We start from the raw sequence: 24693 nt of genomic DNA on the forward strand, positions 1-24693 counted from the left end.
ACTAAAGGAAAGGAGGAAGCTTACCTTCTTGGGCTCTTCTCTTTCCCATAGGACCGGAACAGGTGTTACCATTATCTTCCCCACAGTGCCCCCTGGTGGCTGCTGGCCCCTGCCTGAGGGTTTTCTCCTCAGTTAATTAGCACTTCCGGAAGATTAAATCTAATTAACTAACCGTGTTTGTTTCCATTCCTAATGCCTGTTTTCCTTCTGTTGCAGGTGAGAGAGGCCCAAAAGGAGAGAAAGGAGAGAGAGGAGAGAGATCTGGTAAGGAAGTTCTGCTGGGTTACAGAGTACTGTGGGGCGTAGGTGGAGCCCTCTAAGGTCAGGGGTCAGGTGCTGGAACCACACCCTGGAACTTGAACATGCCCTCCGCCTTTTTTTTTTTTTTTTCCATGGCCCTCACTGGCCCAGCAATAGTTGCCAACAAACCCTAGGGTTGTAAGCCTGGGGTTGTATGGACGGCTCTAGAGGTTTCTCCCCGGTGGCATCACTAGCTGCCTTTGGGCTTCCATTTATTCATCTGTAAAACTGAGACAATGAGAATCCTGACCTCTTAAGGCTGTGCTGAGAGCTGACCAAGTTGATTCATGTGTGACAGAGTCTGCACACCTGATTCAGGCCTGGCTCGTGGGTATGAGCCATTAATATTCTATGTCAGCTCAGACATACTTCCTGAAGTCATTGGGGATGTTTGAGAAAACTCAGCTCTAGGGTCTGTGGAAGCAGCTCCTGCGTGCAAAGCATGCAGAGGGTGAGCGGAACCTCTTCCGTCTTCCCCTCTGCTGCTTGTGAGGAGGAAAACACCTCATTCCCTGGCAAGCCGCACAGTTTCACGTGGGAAGGGGCACATCTTCCTTGCTGAAACCCTTCCTTGGGGCAGTTGCAAGGAAGCTGGCTGATCCAGCTGAGCCACATTTCCGTATCACGTACCTTCCCCCCGAAGGGCTCCGTGTAGACTCCCAAAGATGTTGCTGGGGAAGAACCAAGTTCCACACAAGAATAGAGAGCCCAGCACTGGGCGCCATTGCCTCTGAGTCTATACTCAGGAGGGCCTGGGGGGATTAGCATGTCTGTGGGCGCCTGCGCTCTGTGCCTTACTCCGGGGTGGGAGGATGTGGCCCGGGAACGGGAAAGGACAGGGTGGCAAACGTGGTCTTTGGGGTACCGCCTCCTCCCGCGTTTCTGAAAGAATGCTGTCAAGGTGACTGAGAGGGAACGGATTGTGGCGTTTAGTTCTGAGAAATAAACATCTTGTGTGGGGTTGGGCAGGAAGGGAGGAACTGTGTGGAAAGATGACCTTTGAGAGGGAGATCAGAATCGCTGCCCACATACTAGAGGGGTCTCGCAGGGAAGTGTCTGCCAACTGTTCTCTTAGCTGGTTTGAGAGCCCAAACAGGGTCACAGACAGTAGAGCGAGTGTGGCCACCATCTACCTGGACAGAGCTGGTTGGGTTCTGAGACTGAGGAGGCAGAAGTCAAAGCTGGGGTAGAGCACCCATCCAGGTGAACTAAGGATGGCCTAACCAGGGACATCTGTTCTGGATGTGTCTCTCAGGGGAAGGAAGGTTTCTTTACTGTCTTGAGGACGCTGTATCCAGATTGGAACCCAGGATTCATACACAAGGCCCAAGCCCACAGCTCATACAAAACTCTTTGCTTCCCTTCAAAGACCCCAGAAATGGTTTCCTTGTGCCCCAGAACTGAAGGTGAGGGAGCTTGGCAGACAGGAAGCTACTCACAGCAAGAGGAAGGGCCTAGGAGGCACACAGAAATTCTAGAACCAATGAACTGGAAGGCTACCATTCACCTTCTCCACTGTCAGAGGCCAAGAACTGAACACGGGGGCCTTGGCTTCTTGAGTCTGAAATGAGAAGTCAGGGCATTGGAGTCTTGGATGCTAGGGCTGGGCTCCCCAAACTTCCTAGTGAGTTCCTCCTCCCTCAGTCCGTGGGAAGGCCTAGGCTGAGGGGACCTTCGCCTCAGTTCAGAACTGAGGTCTGAGTCTGCCTTGGCTTCCCACGGCCTCAGCTTCCTGGGTGGCTTCTAGCCACACCAAGTCATATGCAGACACAGCCCTCCTGTGTTACTTATATCCCTGAGACCCGGGCTCTGAGGAGAGGCCAGTGGCTCATCTTTCAGAAAAGTGTGGAAAGTCTGATGGACACAATGCCTGCTACTACTGAGGCTTTCTTAGTCATTCCCTGGGCCCTTGGCAGCTCCACCGTGAGATCTACGAGGTAGGAAATGTGACTTCTCAGCGTCAGAGAGCCTCAAACCCCTGAGCTGTGTGGTGCAGGGCCCAGCTCACCAGGCTGAGTTCTGGCAGCCGGTGCCTTTGCCAGAGGCTTGAGAACTTTACCAGATTCCTCAGGTCAGGCTGCATTGCAAATGCGTGAGGTTCTTTCCAACAGGGAGTGTTACTATGGTAACAATATTCATGACAACATCAAGACAGATGCCTCTCACTGGCTAGTGGACAATGTGCACTATTAGAGAAAACTCTTGGGGACCAAGTTTGCAGTCGGTGTGAAGATGTTTTTCAGAACAAAAATCTTGCCAGTGTTTACCCATCTTGAATCTGGAGTTCTGGGATTCTGGGGGTTTGGATAGGTTTCAGATCACTTCCTGTTGCATTCCCAGCCCCACCCCTGCAGGTCATTGAACCCCATGGTGGAGGGACTCCAAGGTTACCCGCTTAGATGATTGGGTCTAGAATCCAGACCTCTTGGTGTTTTTCTTGATAAGTGAAGACTTTTATTTTCCCTTCAGGCCTTCGTGACATCAATCATCCCCTTAAATACCTGGAGATTTGGCCCGGGGGCGGAAAACAAGATCCATATGTACAACTCAAGGAAGTCAGGGATTTGTTTTAGCTTGGTAAATGGTCTGTTTGCAAGATAAATATGTGTGTGTGTGTGTGTGTGTGTGTGTGTGTGTGTGTTATTTACTCATTCATTCATTCAGGCTAGTTATTCACCGATTCATTCATTCATTCATTCATTCTCCTTCTCCTTCTGGTGTCTAGTAATGGCTTGATAAAAGCAGTGTGGGAATGAAAAAGGATACACACACACACACACCCAAAGCTCACATCTGGTAACTGCAAACATAAAGGGCTACACATTTTGCCTAGAAAAATCGGCTTGAATCAAAAACTGAAGCAAATGCAAAGTGCTGGAGAGAAATTTCCATCTTGCAGGGGGAGAAAGACTTGTTAACAGTGACAGGTGCCCTTGGGAAGAGCTGTGGTAGAAGTGGGGTCAAGGTCAGAGAGGAGTTATGACCCAAACTCTGAAGAAAGAGTTGGGGTCCAGTAGGCACTTGTGGAGAGTGATGGCATCCAGATGCAGGGAGCTGGGCATGGATCCGATACTCCTGTAGGTGGGTTAAGTAAGTCTAAGGCATTAGAAACAAAATCCAAGCTCAGGGGACAGGTGAGAACACCCCCCCCCCAAGAACCTTGCAGTGGTAGGGAGGTTGGCCTCGATCCTCTTCTCTCTGACCTTGGGAAGCCGCCAGCAGAAGTGGGCACTGTGTGGTGGCTGGGGGAACCAACCAGAAGCTGTCATCCCTGAAGGCCCTTCTCCTTCGCCAGCCCTGAGGCATGCCCTTCCTCCCCTGGGGACAGTCCCCTCTGTGGGTACAGGTTGCTCCTCTGCTCTAGCTCCTGCTTGGGTCTGTGGGGTCCCTGTCTTTAGCAAGGCCTTTTTCAGCAACATCAACCAAAACAAAGACAAGATCCAAACTCTACAAAACTGTATAAACAGTCTGAACCATAGGGTGGCTTGGAGAAAAACACTTGTTTCTTCAGAGCTCGTTCACATGCTGTAACCTCAAGCTGGCTTTGCCCATACCACAGTTTCCTGGCACTAGCCAGGTGTCCTACTTTATCTGCTCAGTGTCACAGGGACCCCACTTTAGATCCAGTAGCTGTAACTCGTACTTCCAGTGGCCTCCCTGAGTTCCAGCACCTCCTCCTGTTTCCTCCCTTAAAGAGGATATTCTCACCGTCCCTGGCCAGCTGAAGAGAGACAAGAAAGGGCTCCTGAGCCCAAGCAAGGAAAAAAAACTGCTACTGCCAACGCTTAAAGAAGTGAGGTCCCTCTTGGGAACACAGCGGTGATGAGACCATTAACAGAGTGCTAATATCTGTATTCTAAACACATCTAAGTAGATGCAGGAGTCAAGGGCCAGGGCCTGAGAAGGGCAGCTATTAGCAAACAATAAACAAATGAAGGCTTGGCATGTGTACTGAGCAAGGGTTAGCAGCCAGGGGCACATTTGGAATTTGGGAGGGCTGGCTGCTTTGAACTGCTGTTCTCGTGGGTTATTCATGCCTGGTGGTCAAGCCAGCCAGCTTACTGATCTGGGTCCAACACTCTGTTAGCTCTCCCCCATGGCTCCGAGCTACTCAGTCTTTCGGCTCAGGGCCTGGAGGCAGCTTTCTCAGGACTCAGAGGCCTACTCTCTGGGATTTGCCCTGCAAGAAGACACTTAGTAACACAAACCTCAGACAGAAGGTGAGCAAACAATACCTTGACAGTGCTGGAGAGGTAGCTCATCACTTAAGCAAGCTTGCTGCTCTCCCAGAGGTCCCAAGTTCGACTCCCAGCCTCCACCAGGGGCAGCTCACAGTGCCCATAACTGCAGCTCCAGCAGATCCAATATCCTCTTCTGGCCCACACACACATTAAAAATAAATATAGATAAACTAAAACTTTAAAATAAAGAAAAGAGTCATGAACCCACCAAAGGACTGAAGATGGGATCATTGATGTGGGTTTTGTGCAAATAAGGTTTAGGCTGAAGCAAAGTTGAGTTGGACATGAAAACTTAGGAGTGACCTGACTAGTTGTTTAGGGAAGCATTTCAAACAAACTCCAGAGGGATTCCCAGTCCCCAGGACCCTGGGCCCTCTCTCCTTGTGAGGCTGGGTGGCAGAGGAAGATGAGAGCCTTGGAGATGACACTTAGAAGACTGAGAGCTGCCATGGCTTGATGTTCTCACTCCACGACCCCTCCCATCCTTGGATGTGGAAGACGCCTTGGAAGGTACTTGGGATCAGCTTCAGAAGGCCTTGCCTGGCCGCCATGGGTCTTTTCTTCAAGAGATGCTAATGAGATTTACCTAGAAAAGAGAGAAGAGCTTGAGGGAAGTCTTGTGGGTGCAGTGAAGGCAAGGCTTCACATTTGCTCCTTTGCTGACCCAGCCTGGGAGGGTCACTTGCTACCACACCTCAGCCCCACCATGATCCTCCCACTGAATTCTCAGTGTGCCGTCGCTCCCTGGAACAGAGGCAGACACCCCTGAGAGGACGTGTCCTCACCCAGGGCCACAGTCTTAGCACCAAGCTTGGGTCTCCAGGTGAGGATTTACAGTGCAGCTGTGGGATGCTTAGTCCTGGACTTGGAAGGGCTCATCCTAGGAATCAGGATGTGGAAGGAGAAAGAACCTCCCCAGGAGTGGCCACTGGGGCTGAAGGGATGGGGAAATAGGGGGAACTGTGGAGATTAAGCAATAGATCTGTAAAGCCTTTGCCAGAGAGGTCTTTCAAATGTCAGCATCTCTCCCTGGAGGGCTTCGGTAGGGAAGGCTCAAGGCCTGCTGACATGATCAATCAGCACTCCTGATTGTCTCCTGGCTCTCCCAGCTTCCTTTCTAGCCCAAGAAAGAAAGAAAGAAAGAAAGAAAGAAAGAAAGAAAGAAAGAAAGAAAGAAAGAAAGAAAGAAAGAAAGAAAGAAAGAAAGAAGAGGTTTAAAGAGGTTTATTGGCTCTCACCTCTTGGCATCTTTTGAAAGACAGAAAACAATGTGAGAGAGAAGAGCCTCAGCTATCCATATGCCCAGTAGATGCCTACAAGTATAGTTGTGAGAAGCTTTGGGCTTTGACCCTTTCCCGCTGCCAGCGTGTGAGCTCCTAGCTCCAAGCTTTCTTCATCTATTATTTGACAGACACATCTTCTTTAAGATGTAGTTTTACTATTTTTAATTATGTGTATGTGTGCCTGTTGGTATGTGCACATGATGGAGATGGAGGCATCAGCCACCAAAGCTGGAGTTACAGGTGGTTGTGAGCCAACTCATGTGGGTGCTGGGAACCAAACTCATCTCCTCTGCAGGAGCGGGATGCACTCTTAACCAGTGAACCATCTCTGTGGCCCCAAGATGAATCTTTCTAAAATAAGATTTATTATATTTATTTATCTATTTATTGTGTGGATGTGTGGAGGTCAGAAGACAACTTGCAAGAGTCTGTTCTCTTCTTCTACCACGTAGGCCCCAAGGAATCAAACTCAGGTGATCAAGCTTGGCGGCACCTTAACCCGCAGAGCCGTGGTGCTAGCCCCTAGACACATCTTTATTGACAAGTACTAGGAACCAGGCATCCAGGAATAGCAGCATCAGAGAGCCACACACGTGGTTTCCAAAGACTATGTGACCGAGCTGGAGAAAGGAAGATGTGAGTCAGCAGTTTAAAGGACTAACACTAGGGACTGGGGTAGGGGTGGCTCTGTTGTGCTTGTCACATGGGCAGGATGACCTGAGTTCAGATCCCCAGAACTCACATTAAACAAAACAAAACAAAACAAAAACAGTGTGTTGGTGCATATGTGTAATCCTAGTGCTGGACAAGTAACAACAAGGGGATCCCTGACCAGCTAGTCCTGGTGAATGATGAAGTCCAGTCCAGGAGAGACCCTGACTCAAAGCATAAGATGGAGAAAAGCAGAGAGAGAAGACACGTGACTCTGCCCTCTAGCTTCCACAGGCAGCACCACACACAAGCAAATGAACAAAAGCAATGCAGTTAGGGCAGTGACACCTAGGTAGATGTATCTGTGGCACCTTCAACCCAGTACAAGGGAGATACACACAGTAAGGGAAAGAGCCAAAAGAATTCACATCTTCAGGTGACCTAGAGAGTTCTTTCCCTTCTTCACTGTCCTTGAAAGAGAGCCTTAACCATCCACTGAGAACATCTAATCAAATACCCTAAAGAGGCACCAAGTTCCCCCATTAGGGATAGAGGAGACGTTCCCCTAAGAAACGGAGTTTTCTACCCACAGGCAATACCCTCCAGGAGAGCCTCTCCAGAAATGCTTTTCTTTGCTTCAGGGATGGCTCTGGTGTTCCCATATGGATCACATTTCCTGTTGAGAAGTGTCACCCCATCCTAGGGGGTGGGGACTCCAGGCCAGCGTAGGGCATGAGGAGTTCTTCTTTTATAAGAGAATGAAAGTTCAACTTTCTTAATGGGCAGATGGTCCAAATTATCCCTGCCCCCCGCCCCGCAACCCACACCCCCGCCCCTTTCGCAGCTGCAGAAACTGCAGAGCCCTTTTCCCAGCCCCGTGTGTTTATTTCTATTCTCCACAACCTCCTTTCTCCCTTCTTGATTTTGCTTTGGCAGAGGAGGACTGAAAGGCAGGAAAAACAAACATCAAGGGACTGGACCCATTCTGACCATGGCTTGGGCTCCCCAGCTTGCTTTAGAAGCAGAATTCCTGGGCTCTGGGACCCTCCCATACATCGCCAAGGGAGCTCCTGAGTCAGTGCTCTATCCGGTTCTTACAGCCTTAAAGTGCCGTGTGGGTCCTACTCACCACTCACTGCTCTACTCTTTCACTCAATACAGTGGGTTGAATACCTTGCTGTGCCATTGTTAATCCCATAGGTTAATCCTGATGACTCTTTCTCCACACCTACTTTCCTGTCACATCAAGGTCTTTGTGTGTAAACGGGGACACAACTGGATACTGAATGGCTGTGGTCTTTTCATAACACAGTGGAGGGGAGGGGCGCATAGGGAGCCGGGGAGGAAATCGCTGTGTGATAATTCCATAGTTCCAATGACGGAGGGGGTAGAAAAGCACCCATCAGGGAAGCTTACCCCAGACTGTTCAAAATTGCCCCTGTGTTGGAGGCTTTCAAATCTCCCCCGCTGATTCCTGGGTGAGGTCAGGCAGGCTTCAAGTCTAAGATTCAGACCCCGTAGTTCAGGACAGCAAGTGCTGAAGACCCTGCTGGACCGTCCTACACAGAGAGAAAGCACCTTACATTTGGAGAAGGCTGCTGTTAGACGGTGACCATCAGTGTTCAGCCCAAGACTCACACTGTTTGCATAAAGACAGGCTAGTGCTCTGAGCACCCTGTAGCAGCTGTGTGACCATGGGGAAATCATTTGATTCTTCTGGGCCCATTTCTTCTGTTGAATGAGGAAAGCTGTAACAACTAACGTGGCAGTAAGATATATGTAAGATGTGACGTGGCAGTAAGATATACGCATGGAGTACTTCGAATGGCACCTGGCATTCAGGGTGGTCAGGGGACAGACTTCCCGCCCCTGCGCTGCTCCTGCTTCACTTGAAAACTCCCACAGTGATATGCCCAGGACTGGACTTTGATGTGGTTGGGTCTGAGGACAGCTCTGAGCCATCCAAGACCAAGGCATGCTGGGAGTTCCAAGGCTACTTCGGCCAGGAAACCAGTTTTGAGAGATGGCCACTACTGGCTATTTACATGACCCTCTCAGATCTGCCCCCAGGGCAGAAGGATGGAGCAACTTGCTCAGTTATGCTGAGAGCAGAAAGATATTTCACAGTTTACCCCCCCCCCCCCAGTAAAAGTCACAAAACCCCAAACGGGACATACAAACGAGGTAAAGGAGCCTGTGTCTGAGGAAATGCCAGGGACAGCCAGGGATGTCAACACCCTAGACATGAAACCAGATGCTGGTTTGAAAGTCCTAGGATGGATTCCCAAGAGATACGGTGCCTTCCCTCCTATGCCCAGAGGCAGGGTGAGCAGCTGTCAGGCTCGTGGAAAGATTAGGGATCTGAGTCTGGTGGGGACAAGGGGAGGGGCCGAGGCCAAGGCCACTTCCCACCCAGTGCTCAGGGAATCATGACCCAGATCCAGATTCTTTTCCCAAGATCTTGCTTCTCCTACGTGAGTGTTTACAGGATAGTGAGAGCAAAGCGATGTTCGCTTTGAGAGAAGAATCCCCACACGTTACATTTATAAGGGCTGTTAGGCGCCCAAAAATGGCCTGGACCACGGTGCAGAATTCCTACATCATTCCAGAACTGCCTCGCTTAGCAAATCACATCCAGTTTGTATTAGCGTGCAGAGAGTTGCTGACAGCAGGAGCCAGGCTTCCGCACACCAACGCCGCCCCCAACTCCCTCCCCTAGCCTGCCAAGGAGCCAGAAACTGGGGAAAGAAGGGGAAGCGAGGAGATCCTCACAGATTGGCTTGCTGGAGGCCCTGCTGTGCAAGCGGTCCTCAGCAGCGCAAGGAGATGCCCAGAGATAACTCGGGTGTGTGCTGATTGGCCTGCCAAAATTCACGATGTCTGATGTTCTAGGCGTTTTCCTCACTGCCACCCATTCTACCTATGTGTCCAGAGATGGTGCTGGCCACTGGCGCCAACACTCCAAGCCAGCCCATTCTACTCCACAGGGCCACAGGAGGAATCCTGGTAGGCTTTATGCAAACCTCTTCTCACAATGACACCCTCAGAGGCAGGTTACCAGTTGGTCATTAGATGGGTGTGGCATATCTTACCCCCTCCCATCCCCGGACCCTTTCTGTTCTCTTCAGATGTTTCTGGGAGTTATCTGAGGGGTTGTTGGGACCCAAAGCTGCTCTGGGCCCACTGCTGTAAGTAAGGGGTCAGCTCGTGTCTCATCTCAGACATGGCCTAGTGACTCCAATTCCCGATTCTCAGCCTTTTTTTTTTTTTTTTTTGGCTCCTGCCTCCACTCCCCCCTCTTCACATTCCCCAGCTCATTTTCTTCAGTGATTCTGGAATTTTTCACTACAGTGGCTTGGACAGAAGTTCTGCGCTTAAACAGACCTTCTGGGCCTTTCTCACATTTAAGGAAGTACCATGGGCTGTGGGCACAACACACTCCTTGATCGGTTTATCAAATACCACAGCCTTGCCACATTCATCGGCAAAGTCAAATTGGCAGTAACGACAGGGTACTGAACAGATTCAAACAGCAGTAGCTATTGCCACGGGGAAAAAGAATTCTGCTCAGAGTGTAGCCTGAGGCTGAGAGAGTCCTAGAGCAATCGCAGGCAGAGCTCTTGGGTCTGAGGCGTGGCAGCTCCTGAGCCTGGGTACCAATATTAACCATCCACCAGCTTCCCATGGTATGATGATCCGGTGTCAGGAGTGAAGAAAGAAACAGAGCTCCAGGAAAAGGGCTTGGCCTCCCAGGAACAACTGCTTCCTCAATCTCAGTTTCCTCATCTCTGCATGGGGTGTGAGGGGAGTCCCTGAGTCCCCTGCCACCTCTGGCACCTCATGGTCTTCTTTTTTTCATCTATTGGTGACTCGAGGTGAAAGACAATACTTCTGTTTCCACTCCCCTTTGGCAACCATTCTAACCCTGGAATGTGGTTGGGAGTTCCAGAGGTGAATCTCGATGGAGAACTAAATGAACGGTTGGAAACAGAAAGGCACACACCAACATATTATAAGAAATGAATAGTTAATGCACAGGAGATGGACGGACTCACTGGGCTTTCCTCCAAGGCTTGTCCTTGCCCTGCCTAGCAGAGTAGTGCATTCACTTCCGACATCACTCAGCCAATCTGTGCCCTGCAAGGGTGTTGCAGCCATCATGGTTCACCCATAAGACTCTGGGGACGCTGTTGCATTTCTGTGAATTTCTAGAAAACGCATGATAGCCCCAGGGTAATTAAAGTACCTTTTTTCATGCTTCTGCTCCATCACAGTCGTGAGGCAGGTCAGTAGAACCAGCCCAGATCTCAGGAAGACTGTAGGATTCTGAGAAAGGGCAAGCTCGGCACTGGCCTCAGGTTAGGCACCCAGTGAGGACCTCAGCTCTCCTACTCACAGGACACGGCTTGGATAAGTCACATCACTTCTCTGGGTCTCCGGTGGTACTTCCTGTGAGCACCGCATCATCTCGAAATCTTGGCCAGCTGGCAAATCCCATGCTTCGCTGTCATTTGTGATGATTGGAAAAGCCCAGTGATTGTGTCACCATTAACTGAAATAGCTCCATGCGCTACGTGATAGAATGTCTGAAGCCCACAGCTAGGCTGTAGCATGCTGCAGCCATCCACAGCCTCAGGAAATGCAGAGCTTCCTAGCCCAAATCCCCTGTTTTTTCTCACAGCCTGATCCCGAGTTTGTCCCTTTCCCTCCTAACTGAGGAGGCAGGTCTGGGTGTGGGAACCCTGGAGCTTCCTTCAGAGCATGGATGAGGACCATAGTAATGCTGGGAAAGAACAGTTCAGCAGGTTAGGGAACAGGAGGCAGTTTCTAGGAGCTGGGGTAGCAAGGTAGCATGAGCAGAGATCAGAACCACTGATACCCCAGGAAACTTGTAGGTGAAACAATAAGCCCTTGGAAGTGCAGGAGGCCACATGGCTGCCAGGGACCCATGCCCTGTCCTGGGTGTTTTATGGATTTCTTCCAAGCAGTGATGCTAAGCCCCAGATGACTGCAGGCTTCTCAGCATAAAAGGGAAAATCCTCTAACCCCAGGTGTCATAGGGGTCCCCAATCCCCAACCCCAGGGAAAAGAACTGAGACCCAGCCCTGTGGACATCTGGGAATGTCAGCTTAGTTTGGGAAGGTGGAGGGTACAGACAGAAAGCTCTGCCCAGGAGCTGTGAGCCGAGAGTCAGGGACCAAGTGTCGAGTTGGGATAACCATCCCTTGTCCTCCATGTTCCAGGTGAGGAACAACTGCTTAAGCCCCCGGGGTTTTCCAGCCATGGAAAGGCATGGCAGGGAAGCCATGGTAGAGAATGCACGGTGGCAGGAGAGCAAAGCAAGGGGGTCACATTGTCCCTGTAACCAGGAAACGGAGAGCAAGACATCCTCCAGACTTGTTTCCTGCTACCTCCAGAAGCTCTGCCTCCTAAGAGTTCAAAACTTTCCAAAGAGCACCTCCAGCTCAGGAGTATTCAAATACATTGCAGGGATATTTCCAGTCCAAACCATAGCACCAGCTGAGGCTGCCTCTCAGGCACCCAGTCCAGTTAAGTGGGGGCTGACATACTAAATATGAAGTGGGAGCATTTCTGGATGATTTCTGGGTGACCGTTTGGTAGGAAAACTCTACCTTGGGGCAGAAACTTCTGGGAGGAAGCCCAGTTGAAACCCTCTACCCACAGAAAATACAAACTGCTAAGCAAGATACTCCATTCTACCTGGCTGGGCTAGAGACAGATACTCAGTGGAAGGCTTGGTGACTCCCCAAATACGTGGATGGGAGTAGCCTTACCCCTCAAGCCTGGGAAAGGCGCTGCCTCTTCTGTAGCCTCCATGCTCCTCTGCAGGCCAAGGGGGCTAAGGACCGCTCAAGGAACTGCCTCTTGAACTGAGGTCTCTGAATTGGGTCCGTCTATACTTTAGCCAGGAAACCCTCTGTATATATTTTGCAAGAAGGTTAAAAACGGAATCGAGATCTGTTGGGGGGGGAAAGGGCTTGTGAAGAAACACAGCTTGCTGTCATCTTTGAGACGTGGCAAGAATGAGATGGGCCATCATTCTGAATGAGTCCCAGGGGAGGGGACAGTTTTCAGACTCACTGTCACCCTTTGGGGACATGCAGCATCTATTGACCCTATGGGCAGATGGTGGTTCACCTTGGCAAGCATCCCTGAGGAGACAAGTGACAAAGAACAGGCTCTTTAGTACTTGAACTGATGCAGGCCTGGGTGGGGTGACACTGCCTAGTGTATCACTTTCTATGGATACTAATTCTCCTTTAAGCCTCCGAGGCCAATGTGGTGCTATCTGGGAGGTCTGTCCTACTAGGGACCCATGACTCTGCATGGTGTATAGGCCACGGGCCAGTGACATCTTTGAAGGTGATGTTATGAATCCCATTATTTTGGTTACCATGTTTCCAATTTAGTAAAAATTTCCTTTCTTCCACGTTTGCTTTTGTCACTTCCGTGTGCACTGAGAGCTGCTGGGAATTCAAGCACGTCACCATCTCAATGACATTTTCCAGATTTTCTTAGCACCCACTAAAATCCAAGACAGGCTGCATCCCTGTTCTCTCAAGAGGAATGTGAACTCATGGTACAGTAATCCGAGTTTAGGGTCTGGAACCTAGAACTGCCTTGGGTAATTGTGGGGCAGTGATGTAATTTGAGTATCAGGGCCTTGAGATTCCCTGGTGGTGGACTCTCCACTCAGTCTGCAACTGAAACCCTGGACTCCGACCAGTGCATTCACCAGGTTCTGTGTTATCAAGGGAGTTTGTTCATATCTGGATGCCTTCATTTTAAACACAGTGGATACCTCAGTGTCGCTGACACTGCACCATATAACAGGATCACCTGAGAAAGTAAGGCAATTATCATCATACAAAGGAATAAATATGTCTGGAGAAAGGCCAGATGTGGGACTAGGGGAGGCTGTCTGAGAGATGGAGACACCTACAGCCGAGGCCTGGAGCGAATTAGGGCGGCATTTTATGCAAGAGGGCTTTTCCATCTCCACATCCTCCCTCCCATCTGCTTGTTCACTGCTCATTCCCTTCCTTGGCCATGTTTCCAAGATGGCGCCTCTTCCCACTTCCTACTCCTTGCCTGTCTTGTTTCCAGTGAGGTGTCTCCCTTCATTCTTCACACCCTGCTTGGACCACACTTATGAGCTACCACCTCTCCAGGCTTTCCTTTCTCTTTCCTGGTCTAACTTAAAATGTGGTTCCTTCCTTCACTCTTCAGTCCCTTCCTTGCCTAGCTTCCAAGATGGCCCCTCTCTTCATTCTCTCATGTTCATCCTTCAAGGTGTCACCTCACCTTGCTCCACCTACTTCCTTGTCTACACTTCTAAGATGGTGCCTTTCTCACCCTCTACTCCCTTCTTCCGTCCCTATCTCTACACTTAATGCTATTATAAATACATATATTGAGAACAGTGTAGCCCAGGCTAGCCTAAGAGCTAATGATACACCTACTTCACCCTCCCAGGAGCTGGGACTACAGATGTGTGCCATGACATCTGGCTCTACAGCTTGTTTTCCAGGCTCTTTTTTTGTTTGTTTGTTTTCTGCCCCTCCAGTGTCAACTTCATGAAGGCACATCCTTTGCTCATGTGTGTATCCACTGTTCTCTAACAGATGCTTGGTAGTTTGTTTCATGAGCAAAGGACCAGAATGAAGCCAGGTTGGGCAAAGCACAGAAGCTAAGTCAGTGACTGAAAATAGCCTCACTATCCATCACATTCCAGCTCTTTCTCTTGCCGACCTGCCCCTCACTGCTGCCTGGTCAGCTCCGGAACCCATAGCCTCTTCCTCCTGCCTCCTCCGAGCCCACATGGAGGCTTCTGTTCTCAGCCTCACTGAACAACACTCTCAAGTGATCTGAGCTAAGCAGGTCTGGGAAAACCTGTAGCCAAGCTGAGGTCAAGCCTCTGGCCTATTTTGGTGTCACCAGTTCCTCCTTACTGTTGCCAGGGAGTTACCCTGGTTATATATGGCCTCTGGGTTCTACCTTTCCACAACAGCTTCCTCTTCCAGGTCCCCATGCTCTCCCACTGCCCCTCAGCCTCCCTTGGGTGCTGGCAGGAGATGGGTTTTCAGTAACTGTCAGGGGTGGCTGGTTGCCTGGTCAGGAATGAAACTCACTGAATCCCAAGAAGAGATCTTTCTAGCCAGTTTTGCTGTGAACTCGAAACTCTTTTTAGAAATCAGTTGGCAAGAAGGAAGCTGACAAAGAGCAAGAAGAAAGCTGGGTGTGGTGGCAGACACCCATAATTCAAGCATTTCCCAGGGCAAGCTGGGCTACACAAGACCTTGTCTCAAAACAAAGCAAAGCAAGACAGACAAAAGGGTGGGAACGACACACTGTGACCTCTCGGTCCTGAGCCCTCGCTCTCTCCTCCCTGTGTGGAGGGATGGTCACTCCGGATGCGGGGTCTGGCCCTGGGTGTCCAGCGACAGTGTTAACGGTGACTCTCCTGGCAGGTGATATGGACTTCACAATGATTCGCCTGGTGAACGGCTCTGGCCCACACGAGGGCCGAGTGGAGGTGTACCACGAGCGTCGCTGGGGCACGGTGTGTGATGATGGCTGGGACAAGAAGGATGGGGACGTGGTGTGCCGAATGCTGGGTTTCCACGGTGTTGAGGAGGTGTACCGGACAGCTCGTTTTGGGCAAGGTAAGGAAGGGGAGGAAAGGTACAGATTGGACAACACGGAAGAGAGCTGTGGATTTTAGGTCTGCTCTCCTTCCCCAAAGCCTGCATCACCTTCATGTGACATAGCCAGCTGTGCTCTGGGGGCACCCGTCCTTCACTCCTGTTCTCAGGACACCCCTCATACTTATAAACACTTTCTCTCTAGAATTTTAACATGAAGAAACTTGGGCCAACTTGAACCTGAAACAACAGTGCCCAGTGCATGGATCAGAGGATCGCTCCTCCATTTAATTCCGTGTGCCCTGTTCCTCAGCTGCGTGCACTTGGGCCTGCCCCCTCTCCACTCTGCATCTTGGTGTGCTTGTCTGGGAAAGGGGCTTACAGACTGTGGGCTGCTTTCCAGCCCAGGCCCCTGGGATCCAATCGACTGTTGTGAAAACCTGTATTCTGGTGCGGGGAGGACTAGGGTTTGAGCTGATCACGTCACACTCAGCTATCAGGTGTGTCTGGTGACCTGTGAGTGGCAGCTGTGGCTTTGGGGGTGTGGGGCGGTGCCAGACCCGCCTACTATCTTGCCCAAGACGTCGGCTTTCCATTCTTCTGAGCTAAAATAGTTACAGGGATTCCTAGCGCGGCATGAAGAAAGAGGCTGGGTGGCCTGTCCTCTTCTATGCGGCTAAATGGATTGTCCCTGAGGGCCTCTGCTCCTCACAACTGCCATGATAAGCTGCTGCAGTTCTTGCTCTGGAGGTCATCTGAAGACTCCGGTCACATGTTGGTTCATGGCACCACCTGATGAGTGGCCACCTGATCAAAACTCCTACATCCTGGCCTCTCTACTGAAGGGCCAGAGCAGACAGGGAAATCCAAGAGTTTAGAAATGCAGAGGCAACCACCAGGAGCGAGAACCACTGTCCCTGTTAAAGCTGTGTGCTGGTTTTAACCTTGTTGTCCAAGGAAAGCTTCCATACTATCTGCTATCCTTTGAAAGATGAGGAACCACTGTTACTTTTCTTTCTTTCTTTCTTTCTTTCTTTCTTTCTTTCTTTCTTTCTTTCTTTCTTTCTTTCTCTCTCTGTCTCTTCCTTCCTTCTTTCTCTCCCTTCCTTCCTTCCTTCCTTCCTTCTGTCCTTCCTTCCTTCCTTCCTTCCTTCCTTCCTTCCTTCCTTCCTTCCTTCCTTCCTTCCTTCCTTCCTTCCTGTATGTATGCAGTGTTCTGCCTGCATGTACGCTTGCACACCAAAAGAGGGCACCAGATCTCATTATAGGTGGTTGTGAGCCACCATATGGTTGCTGGGAGTTGAACTCAGGACCCCTGAAAGAGCAGCCAGTGCTGTTAACCTCTGAGCCATCTTCCCAACCCCCATCATTACCTTTGTATTTGAGACTCCTTCCTAATGAAAAAGAAAACCATAAACTCTTTTGAGGAAGCTTTAGTAGTTAGCTACTTTGAAGTTCTTCATAGTCTTAAATTAAAGCCCTAAGTTACTGTCGGGTAGCCTAACCTGAGCCACATGGCTCCTGGGGCTGGGCCATTCATCCAATGGGTTTGTAGCTGGCCATTCATTGGCCCTGACTTTTACATCATGTGTCTCCAACTAGTCACTTGATTCCTCTAGCCAGTCAATGGACTTCCTTCATGGATGTATCAAATTTGCATTGCTACCTCCCATCATAATCCACTGAGCTATCTAACATGTTAGTCAAACCTTGTGCAGATAGGCTGGCCAAGAGTCACTGATGGGCACACACTGGAAAACAGAGGTTTGGGTAAAGGAGGAGCTTGACACAGCTGAGGTCTAGCTGAGCCTATTGCCTCCAATCCAGTCTGCATTTCCCTCTGTCTCTTCTGTCTTTCTACAAGAAATGTCAGGACACATTCCATGAGCCAGATGCTAAGCACAAGGTCCAGGGCACAGAGCCAAATAAACCCTAGTTCTCAGCACACGTACACAGTTGAGAGTATTCTAGCCAGCATGGTGAGAACTCTGAGGCCCCTGGGAGCTGGGAGAGGGGAATCAACTCTTTTGGCAATGGGTAGACTTACGACAAGGTTCCCCATAGGACTATTCACACTAGGATCCTGCCTGTCTCTCCAGATTCTCCTTCTCTTCAGTCTCCCAGAGGCTGCACTGTCTGTCTCTATCTGTCCCCTCTGGGGTGTGTCTTACCTTGCTGTCCGGGGCACACACCCATTCCTCCTTCCAGCCTCGCCAAAATCCTCTTGTGCCACTCCAAGCCCTTCTTGGCACACCTCTTTATTTTGAAATGTTCTTGATCCTTTACTTGCTCCTCTTGTTCCTCCTCCTCCTAACAACCTGCAGACTGTCTCTAGAATCCATCTCTACATGTGGGGTTTCAATCTTGACCCAGATCATTCTCTCTGCCCTGAAATGTTCCCTTGAGCCTCAGACCCTTCAGTATCCAGTTACCTCCCAGAGAACGCCACTCAGACACTTCATACACCTGTCAAAGGGGTCACTTTCTTCCCATCGAATCCTTTACCTCTCTCGGTCAGGCCCACAGCACCATTTTGTGGTAGACTCCATCCAAACCAGGCCCTGGACTTTTCCACCCTATCACCAACTCCTTATCTGCCCCATCACCAAGTCTTACAGATTCTAGCAACGTCCACCCCTCCAGGGTCTTTTGAGTCTTTCTCCTCCCCTTCTTCCTCACTGACCCGGCTACACCCTTGAGCAAATCTCTTAACCTTGCTGAGCTTCAACTCAGCGGGTGTGAGATGAGGTTGTACGTGTCGAGTAGTTCGAATCTTGCAGGCACCATTGCCCATCTCTGCCTGTTATCTGTTGCATGAAGATGGCTGTCAGTCCAAGGCCCCCTGAGTCCAACTCTGAGCTTTTATGAGCTGCTGCCATTTCTTACTACAGCCTGCAGACTGGTGCCTGGGCCTGCCTTCCCTAGCTGCCAGCAATCGGCCTAAAATGAACAGTTGCTATTGTTAGCACCTTCCTGAAACTTCAGTGGGCCTTTATTGCTCTTGGGATCAAATTAGCAACAAAGCCCTTCTTATTAATTCCCTCCACCAATTGTTCTTTGAGACAGAGGTGGCCTTGGCCTCACTCTGTATCTCAGGCTACTCTCTAATTTGCAATCCTCCTGCTTCAGCTCCCCCAAGTGAAGGGGTTTCAAGTACGCACCACTACTCCACAGCCCTTCTTAGGCCACTTCCTATGACTCCCCACTTGTCACAGGGTGTTTCTATCACAGGTGTCTACTGCGCTTCTGAGGCCACCGGATGCTGCTTCCTGTCCCTCCCCCCCCATCTCCAAACCTTATTATTCCCCAGCAGCTGTAAGAGGCAGCTCAGTTTTGTCTCCTGGAAGGAGCGTCCCAGGCCCTCTGATACGTCGGCTCATCATGGACACACACTTTAGCTCCTGCGTACACTCTGGAAGTCTCTGTCACCCGTGCTGTTCCCTGGGTGATTCCAAATGCACAGAACAGTGCTGAGTGTCGAGCAGGCCCTCAGATTACCTGTTGAATGAATGACTGGGCACCTTCAACCTTCATAGATCAGATCCCTGGATCACCTTGGGGCGAGATTAAAGTCCTAATGAGTTCCCAGGCGGGTCCTGGGGAACTCGCCTTGTGCAGCCAGAGGACTATTCTAATGACAGGGTGCAATGAGTCCCTGGCTCCTCAGAGCACTGGCTTCTGTGGCACAGGGTGAAGGATGTACATCTGCTCCTTCCCTAGCACAGCCCCACACACTTGTGAGAGCAGCAGTTTGGGGCTCCTCATGAGATGACCCCACTCCAAGCGTATTGGCCTTCCCGAGGCTGGACACCGGCCCATCCTGGCAGAGCCCCAGGCTGTGCTTACAGTGTCCACATCCTGCAAAAGCATTTGGGATGGGCGGCCTTGGGCCTGTTCTTTATTTGTTCGTCCCCTTTATTTGCTTTGGGTGTGACTAATGCAGCGGGCGCTCTTGAGCCTGCCGCCTTTTCCTGGGTAATTTGTGAAGTGATGTGTTTTCCAGGAGACCGTTTAATCTGCGAGTTATAGCTGTGCCTCAAAGGCCTTATTGTGTCAGAGCCAGAGGGATGCTCTGGTGAAGACAGGGTCCCAGCAGACAGCAGAAGGAGCCCTCTCCTCCTTGTTCTGTCCTTGCGTTACTGCACGGCAATCCTGTGATAGAGGGCACTGAGAATCTCCATGGAACAGGTCTAAGCGGCTTAATTCTTGTAGCTGGTTTAGTCAATAGCACCGTGGCTCAGACTTTCCCTCGAGCTTCTTTGTAAAAGGATGTCATAGGACAGATCTAACAGAACTGAAGATGTTCATAGTCTCAATGATTCCACTAAGAAAAGAGAGGGACCATCTGGCTTCGGGGGAGATTACAATATGGAGGTCGGTTGTGGGTCAAATTCCCGAGCTACTTCTCCTGTAGGCTTTCATGGACACCAAAGCCCTTCCCAATATAGAAACATCTCACAGACAACGGTGGCGTGACACGGCCAGTCACGCTGGAGCCTGGTGGGAGACCTTCAACCTTGTACTTTATGCCCCTTTGTTGTATTCACTCTTTTTCTTATTACCGTGACCAAAATACCATACACAAACAACTCAGGGAAGGAAATAACTGTTTTAGCACATGGTTTCAGCAGCCCATCCTGGGAGAGAAACCATGGTGACAGACGCTACTAGCAGCAGTGGGAGGTATTCTAGTAGACTCAGAAGCAGGCTAGGGTGGGTGTAACTTTCTAAGTCTTCACTGTAGTGAGCTACTTCCTTTTGATAAATAGGTCCCTCCTCTTAACGGAGCCACAGCCTCCCCAAACAGAGCCAACACAAGGAAGCGAATGCTTAGAACAGGACCCTGGGAGGGAGGCACTTCAGATTCAAACTATAGTACACATCATATACCTAACAAGTAAGGAAGAATGCTGAGGCGGCCAGCAGTCCAGGTCTGACCAGAGCTTACCAAGGTTCACAGGAAAAGTCCCATATCCTGGGACATTGCTCTCTCTTTGAAAACTGACTCCCACCCCCACCCCACCCCCCAAAGGTGCTGAGCCCTGGTTTGAAGCCAGACCCGCGGGCATAGCCTGGCTTTTGCTTCTGTTACCAGGGCTTATGAAATTGCAGAGTTCAACCTCTGTGAAAAATGCAGATTCTGCCTTAGCAGGACAGGGCAGCTTACAAGTTCTGGTGATACAAACACCCATGGTCGAGGCCTCACTTTGGATAGTAAAGCTTCTGCTTCCATGGGAGTCATGAAGTCAGTCATCTTTCTAGAAGGCCCCGGCATCAGAATCCAGTGCACAGCCATCAACATAAGGAACCCACAGCACCCCCCACCTTCCCGCTGCCCTGCTCATCAGTAGGAGCGTGGGGTGGTTGGCACAGCCTGCTCCCGTCTTCCCACATACTGCTAGGCAAGCCTTGTATTCGCCCTGGAAAGCTAGCCCGGCTTCCCTAACCCTGATATTCACAGAAGGAAGCCAAGTTCATACCATTCAAGGTTCTGATGCTCTTCTGTGACAACCTGTTAAAGCACCAGGCTCTCCAATGTAGAGCCACCTTCAGACCAGCAGAATGACCCATTACAGTTGGGTGGACAAGGCTGGTTGCAAGGCTTAGGGACTCTTTGTCTGAGTTGCTAACCTAATGACTTACCGTTTGAGGGTGTCTGACTGTAATGTAAATTTGGGAATCCTTTATCTTTCTGGTACCATGGGATCTTGGGCTCACAGAATGGGACCATGTAGCAATTTGGCACTACAAAACTCAGTTCTCGGCCACTGGGTAATTCAGGGTCTGTACAACATTACACTTCTGACTGGACTTTGCCAAACTGTTCATTCATAAAGGCTTCAAGAGACTATATCTCAGAGGTAGGGTGAGTAGGGTATCCAGTGTGAGCCTGGGGATAGTTGGATGGGTAGCAAGATTTAAGTTTCAAATTAGTCTCCACTAGCTATAAGATGTGTGATCACGAACCAATTGCTCTCTGAGCCTCAGCTTTCTCACTTACAGAATGTGTATCTTACTATCCATCCCAAAGCATAATGGTGAGGATCACAGAGGTTCATAACTGTAAGGCCTGCTTCATACAAGACACAAACACCCATACCATCTGTTATTGTCATTCTACCTATAGGAGGCTAAGCCTATAAATAAGGAGGCATTCTCGGTGGAGCAGAGAGTGAACATGACCGTGTACCTAAGGGACAGCCAAGGCCGTGGTGGTGTCATTTACAGGCACACTCCCTTTTCTCCTCCTTCCTGCTTCCCAGATCACTGCTAAGAAGCTGTGTCTGCATCTCTTCACAGGCACAGGGAGGATTTGGATGGATGATGTGAACTGCAAGGGCACCGAGAGCTCCATCTTCCACTGCCAGTTCTCCAAATGGGGAGTGACAAACTGCGGGCACGCTGAGGATGCTGGGGTGACCTGTACCACACTCTGAAAGTGGCCACAGCCCAAGGCCAGGGCACTGCTGTCGAGCCGCACCCCTGTGTCTCTGGGGTAGGGGATTGCTTGGAGCTACCTAATCATGGCTCACGCCTGTTCCAACACCACCCGACCCCTGCTTCCGGTTGGCCTTCCTCTGGTTCCACGGTGACTTGGTGTTACCCTCCTTCCAGGAAAACTGCTCCAAAGTGCTCAGCGGGACCTACATTCTGTCTTTCCCTTCCACCAAAGTTTCTACATGGGAGGCCTGGTCAGTTGAACCAACAGTGTGCTCAGCAATTTGAAGACCATCCGCAGGGCCTGGGAATCCATGTTCCCTTTGCTCTCTTGGTTACAGATTGATGCTAATATGATGTCATAGGCAAGAGTATCGACAGAGGCGGGGACTGTTGTGGGTCATTTACTTTGCAGATAATTCTCAAATCCCAGAGTTTTAACCAACCACCTCCCCAGCAAGTAGAAACCCTTCATGACTCTGTTTCCCCTCTTCTCCTCTGCCTCTTCACACTATATGTTAGTTTGACGAAAGGGCAGAGGAGAAGTCAGCTATGGGAGACAAAAGAAAATGCCAGTCACCGGAAGAAACCCGGCTGGAGCTGGGGAGGGAGGAGGACAAGTACCGTATCTTGGGTGCTGAAATCACTTATCCACTTTGCTGTGTTAATACAAGGCAAGGTCACTCGGGGCAGGACCCTGTCTCCAGGTAGTGCTCACCTGGCCCATCCATCCGGCTTCCAAGTTAGAAGACCAAGAATGACCGAGACTGAGACCAGGCTCCCTCATGGACGTTGGTGTTATGGTCAGGCCCTTGTTAGGCCTGAGCAATAAGCTTGAGCTGTAGACATTGCTTATTAGAAAGATGTATACCCCAAATCCTACAGCAAACGTGTAAGATCAGACATGATGGGGTTCTAAGTCAAACACCCACACAGAAGTGCTGATTTGAAGGGTGTCATGGGAGCTATTCCCATTAACCTGAGCCCATCAGTTATTAGAGACTGTGTCTCAGGGCTGTTGGTGACATCATACCTTCCAGGCCTCTTGAAATATAATCCTGTGATCCGAGGAACACAATCCTGATAAACCTCTAAAGGGCAGAAAGATGTGTGACTGCCCTATAACCTTCCCCGTGGGAAATGAGACACCTTGGGCCTCTTCAATCTTGTGCGCTGCACTCATCTCCTGCTTACAAAGGGAACACGTTCTGCTGTTGACATGATGATGAGGAGGAGGATGTTGAACCAGATGGTACATGTATTCTAGAACCGGGGGAGCTAAAGGGTAGCGACTGAGGGCGGACCTGTCACAGACACAATCACATGCCCGATGGGGCGGGCATTATCCTCCTTGGGGTCAGGAAGACCTAGGTACCTTCTGATGTAGTCCCCCTCCCGCAAAGATCCTGGCTGGCCACTAAGCCAACATGTGATCTTGGTCACTCTTGCTTGCAATACGCATTACTCACTACTGTGCTCCTGATCTGACCAACTGTTATGTTTACATCACATGCATGTACTCATGCATCTTCTCCCAGAGCCAGTGTATGTACACCCGTATCAGCGCTCCTTATCACATAGCTCAGCACGTCACACGGTTATGTTTGAAAAGACATACTAAAGGGCATATTTTTTAAAAAATGGGTATTTTAAAAGTGCCTAAACAACACTTTGAGAATTCTGGGAAAGAATCCAGTTACCCCAATGATGAAGACTCGGGTAACTTTCTCACTTGGTCTTTACATGGGGGAAACAGAAGTCTGGTTTTATGTTTACAAAAGCAATGTTGAAAAGTATATTAACCGCAAAAATAGAAGCTGACTAGTTTACAGACCGACCTATGAGGACATGGAAATGACCGTGGACTGTATTTCAGGGACTAATGGAAACCAGGCCTAAAATACTTCAGACTTTTTGTAAGAAAGAATTTCAATAAAGCAAACATTTGAAAGATGCCACTGATACGTAGTTCTTCATATTCTTTATCATGAAAACCCAGAAACTGTGGAGAGGGCTGGTAAGGCAATCTGATGACTTTCCCGTGAGGGCTGTCAGAATTTACAGATGGCTGCAAAGCCATCTTAGTGCTTTCAGAAGACATCCAACACACATGTCTAGACTGATCATACCTGCAGAGTACATCTTAGTCTGTGTTCTGCTGCTGTAACAGAACACCTGAGATGAGGTAGATTTATAAAGAAAAAGGGTTGAGCTATGGCACTCAAAGTCCAAAACTGGGCAGCCATATCTGGCAAGGGACTCACGCTGTTTCAATTCATGGCAGAAGGAAGAGGACAAATGGGTCTGTTCAACAGAGGCCAGACAGGCTTGCTTTAGAACAAACTAGAACCACCATCATTAAACTAGTTCAGTGAGAAGGGGACTTCTGGGGGAAACGCACCCCTCTATGAGGACTCCGCCCATGTCATCCAGACACCTTCCCGAACTGCTGCACTGATGAATCAAGGTTCCAACACATGCACGTGTAGGGGACATCCACAGCAGAACTGTGGCATTTAAGCCAGTTTTGGTGGTCACCAAAGAAAACAGTTTCCAAGCAGCCCTTGGGGTCCATTCATGAGAGAATGGTCTTAAGCTGCACCTGCTCTCAGCCAAAAGGAAGTGCTCGTGTTTGTACCCAGCAAAAGAAAGGAGTCTTAGGGTTCTATTGCTGTGAAGAGACACCAGGACCAAGGAAACTCTTACAGAGAAAAACATTTCACTGAAGCTGACTTATAGGTCAGAGGTTTAGTCTGTTATCATAATGGCAGTATTTCCTCCATTAAGGCCACACCTACTCTAACAAGGCCACACCTCCTAATAGTGCCACTGCCTATGAACCTATGGGAGCATTTTCATCCAGACCAGTATATTTCATTCCCTGGCCCCCAAAGGCTTGTAGCCTTATCATAATGCAAACTGTATCCCGTCCAACTTCACAAGTCCCCATAGTCTCCCACAGTCTCAACATTGTTTAAAAGTCCAATGGCCAAAGGCTCTCCTGAAACTCGTGCAATCTCTTAACTGTAATCCCCTGTAAAATCAAAATGAAAAAGCAGATCACATATTTCTAACATATAATGGCACAGAATTTACATTACCATTTCAAAAGGA

General features: G+C 49.8%; 1 protein-coding gene across 7 annotated transcripts in view; it reads left to right on the forward strand.

The window, feature by feature from the left end:
• Positions 1–23541, forward strand: part of Scara5 (scavenger receptor class A member 5) — a 91467-nt gene extending 67926 nt beyond the window's left edge. For 6 of the 7 annotated variants that reach the window (XM_021654480.2, XM_060391348.1, XM_060391347.1 and 3 more), the window contains 3 exons: positions 217–264; positions 14968–15162; positions 21442–23541. In XM_021654480.2, coding sequence (XP_021510155.1) covers positions 217–264; positions 14968–15162; positions 21442–21578 — 380 coding nt within the window. In that variant the 3' untranslated portion in view covers positions 21579–23541. Of the gene's footprint in view, positions 1–216; positions 265–2769; positions 6594–14967; positions 15163–21441 lie in introns of those variants that run through there. The other variant, XM_060391350.1, reaches the window with a different exon arrangement.
• The last annotated feature ends 1152 nt before the right edge of the window (positions 23542–24693 follow it).

This window comes from Meriones unguiculatus, chromosome 9 (assembly GCF_030254825.1).
Source record: "Meriones unguiculatus strain TT.TT164.6M chromosome 9, Bangor_MerUng_6.1, whole genome shotgun sequence".
Taxonomy (NCBI): domain Eukaryota; kingdom Metazoa; phylum Chordata; class Mammalia; order Rodentia; family Muridae; genus Meriones; species Meriones unguiculatus.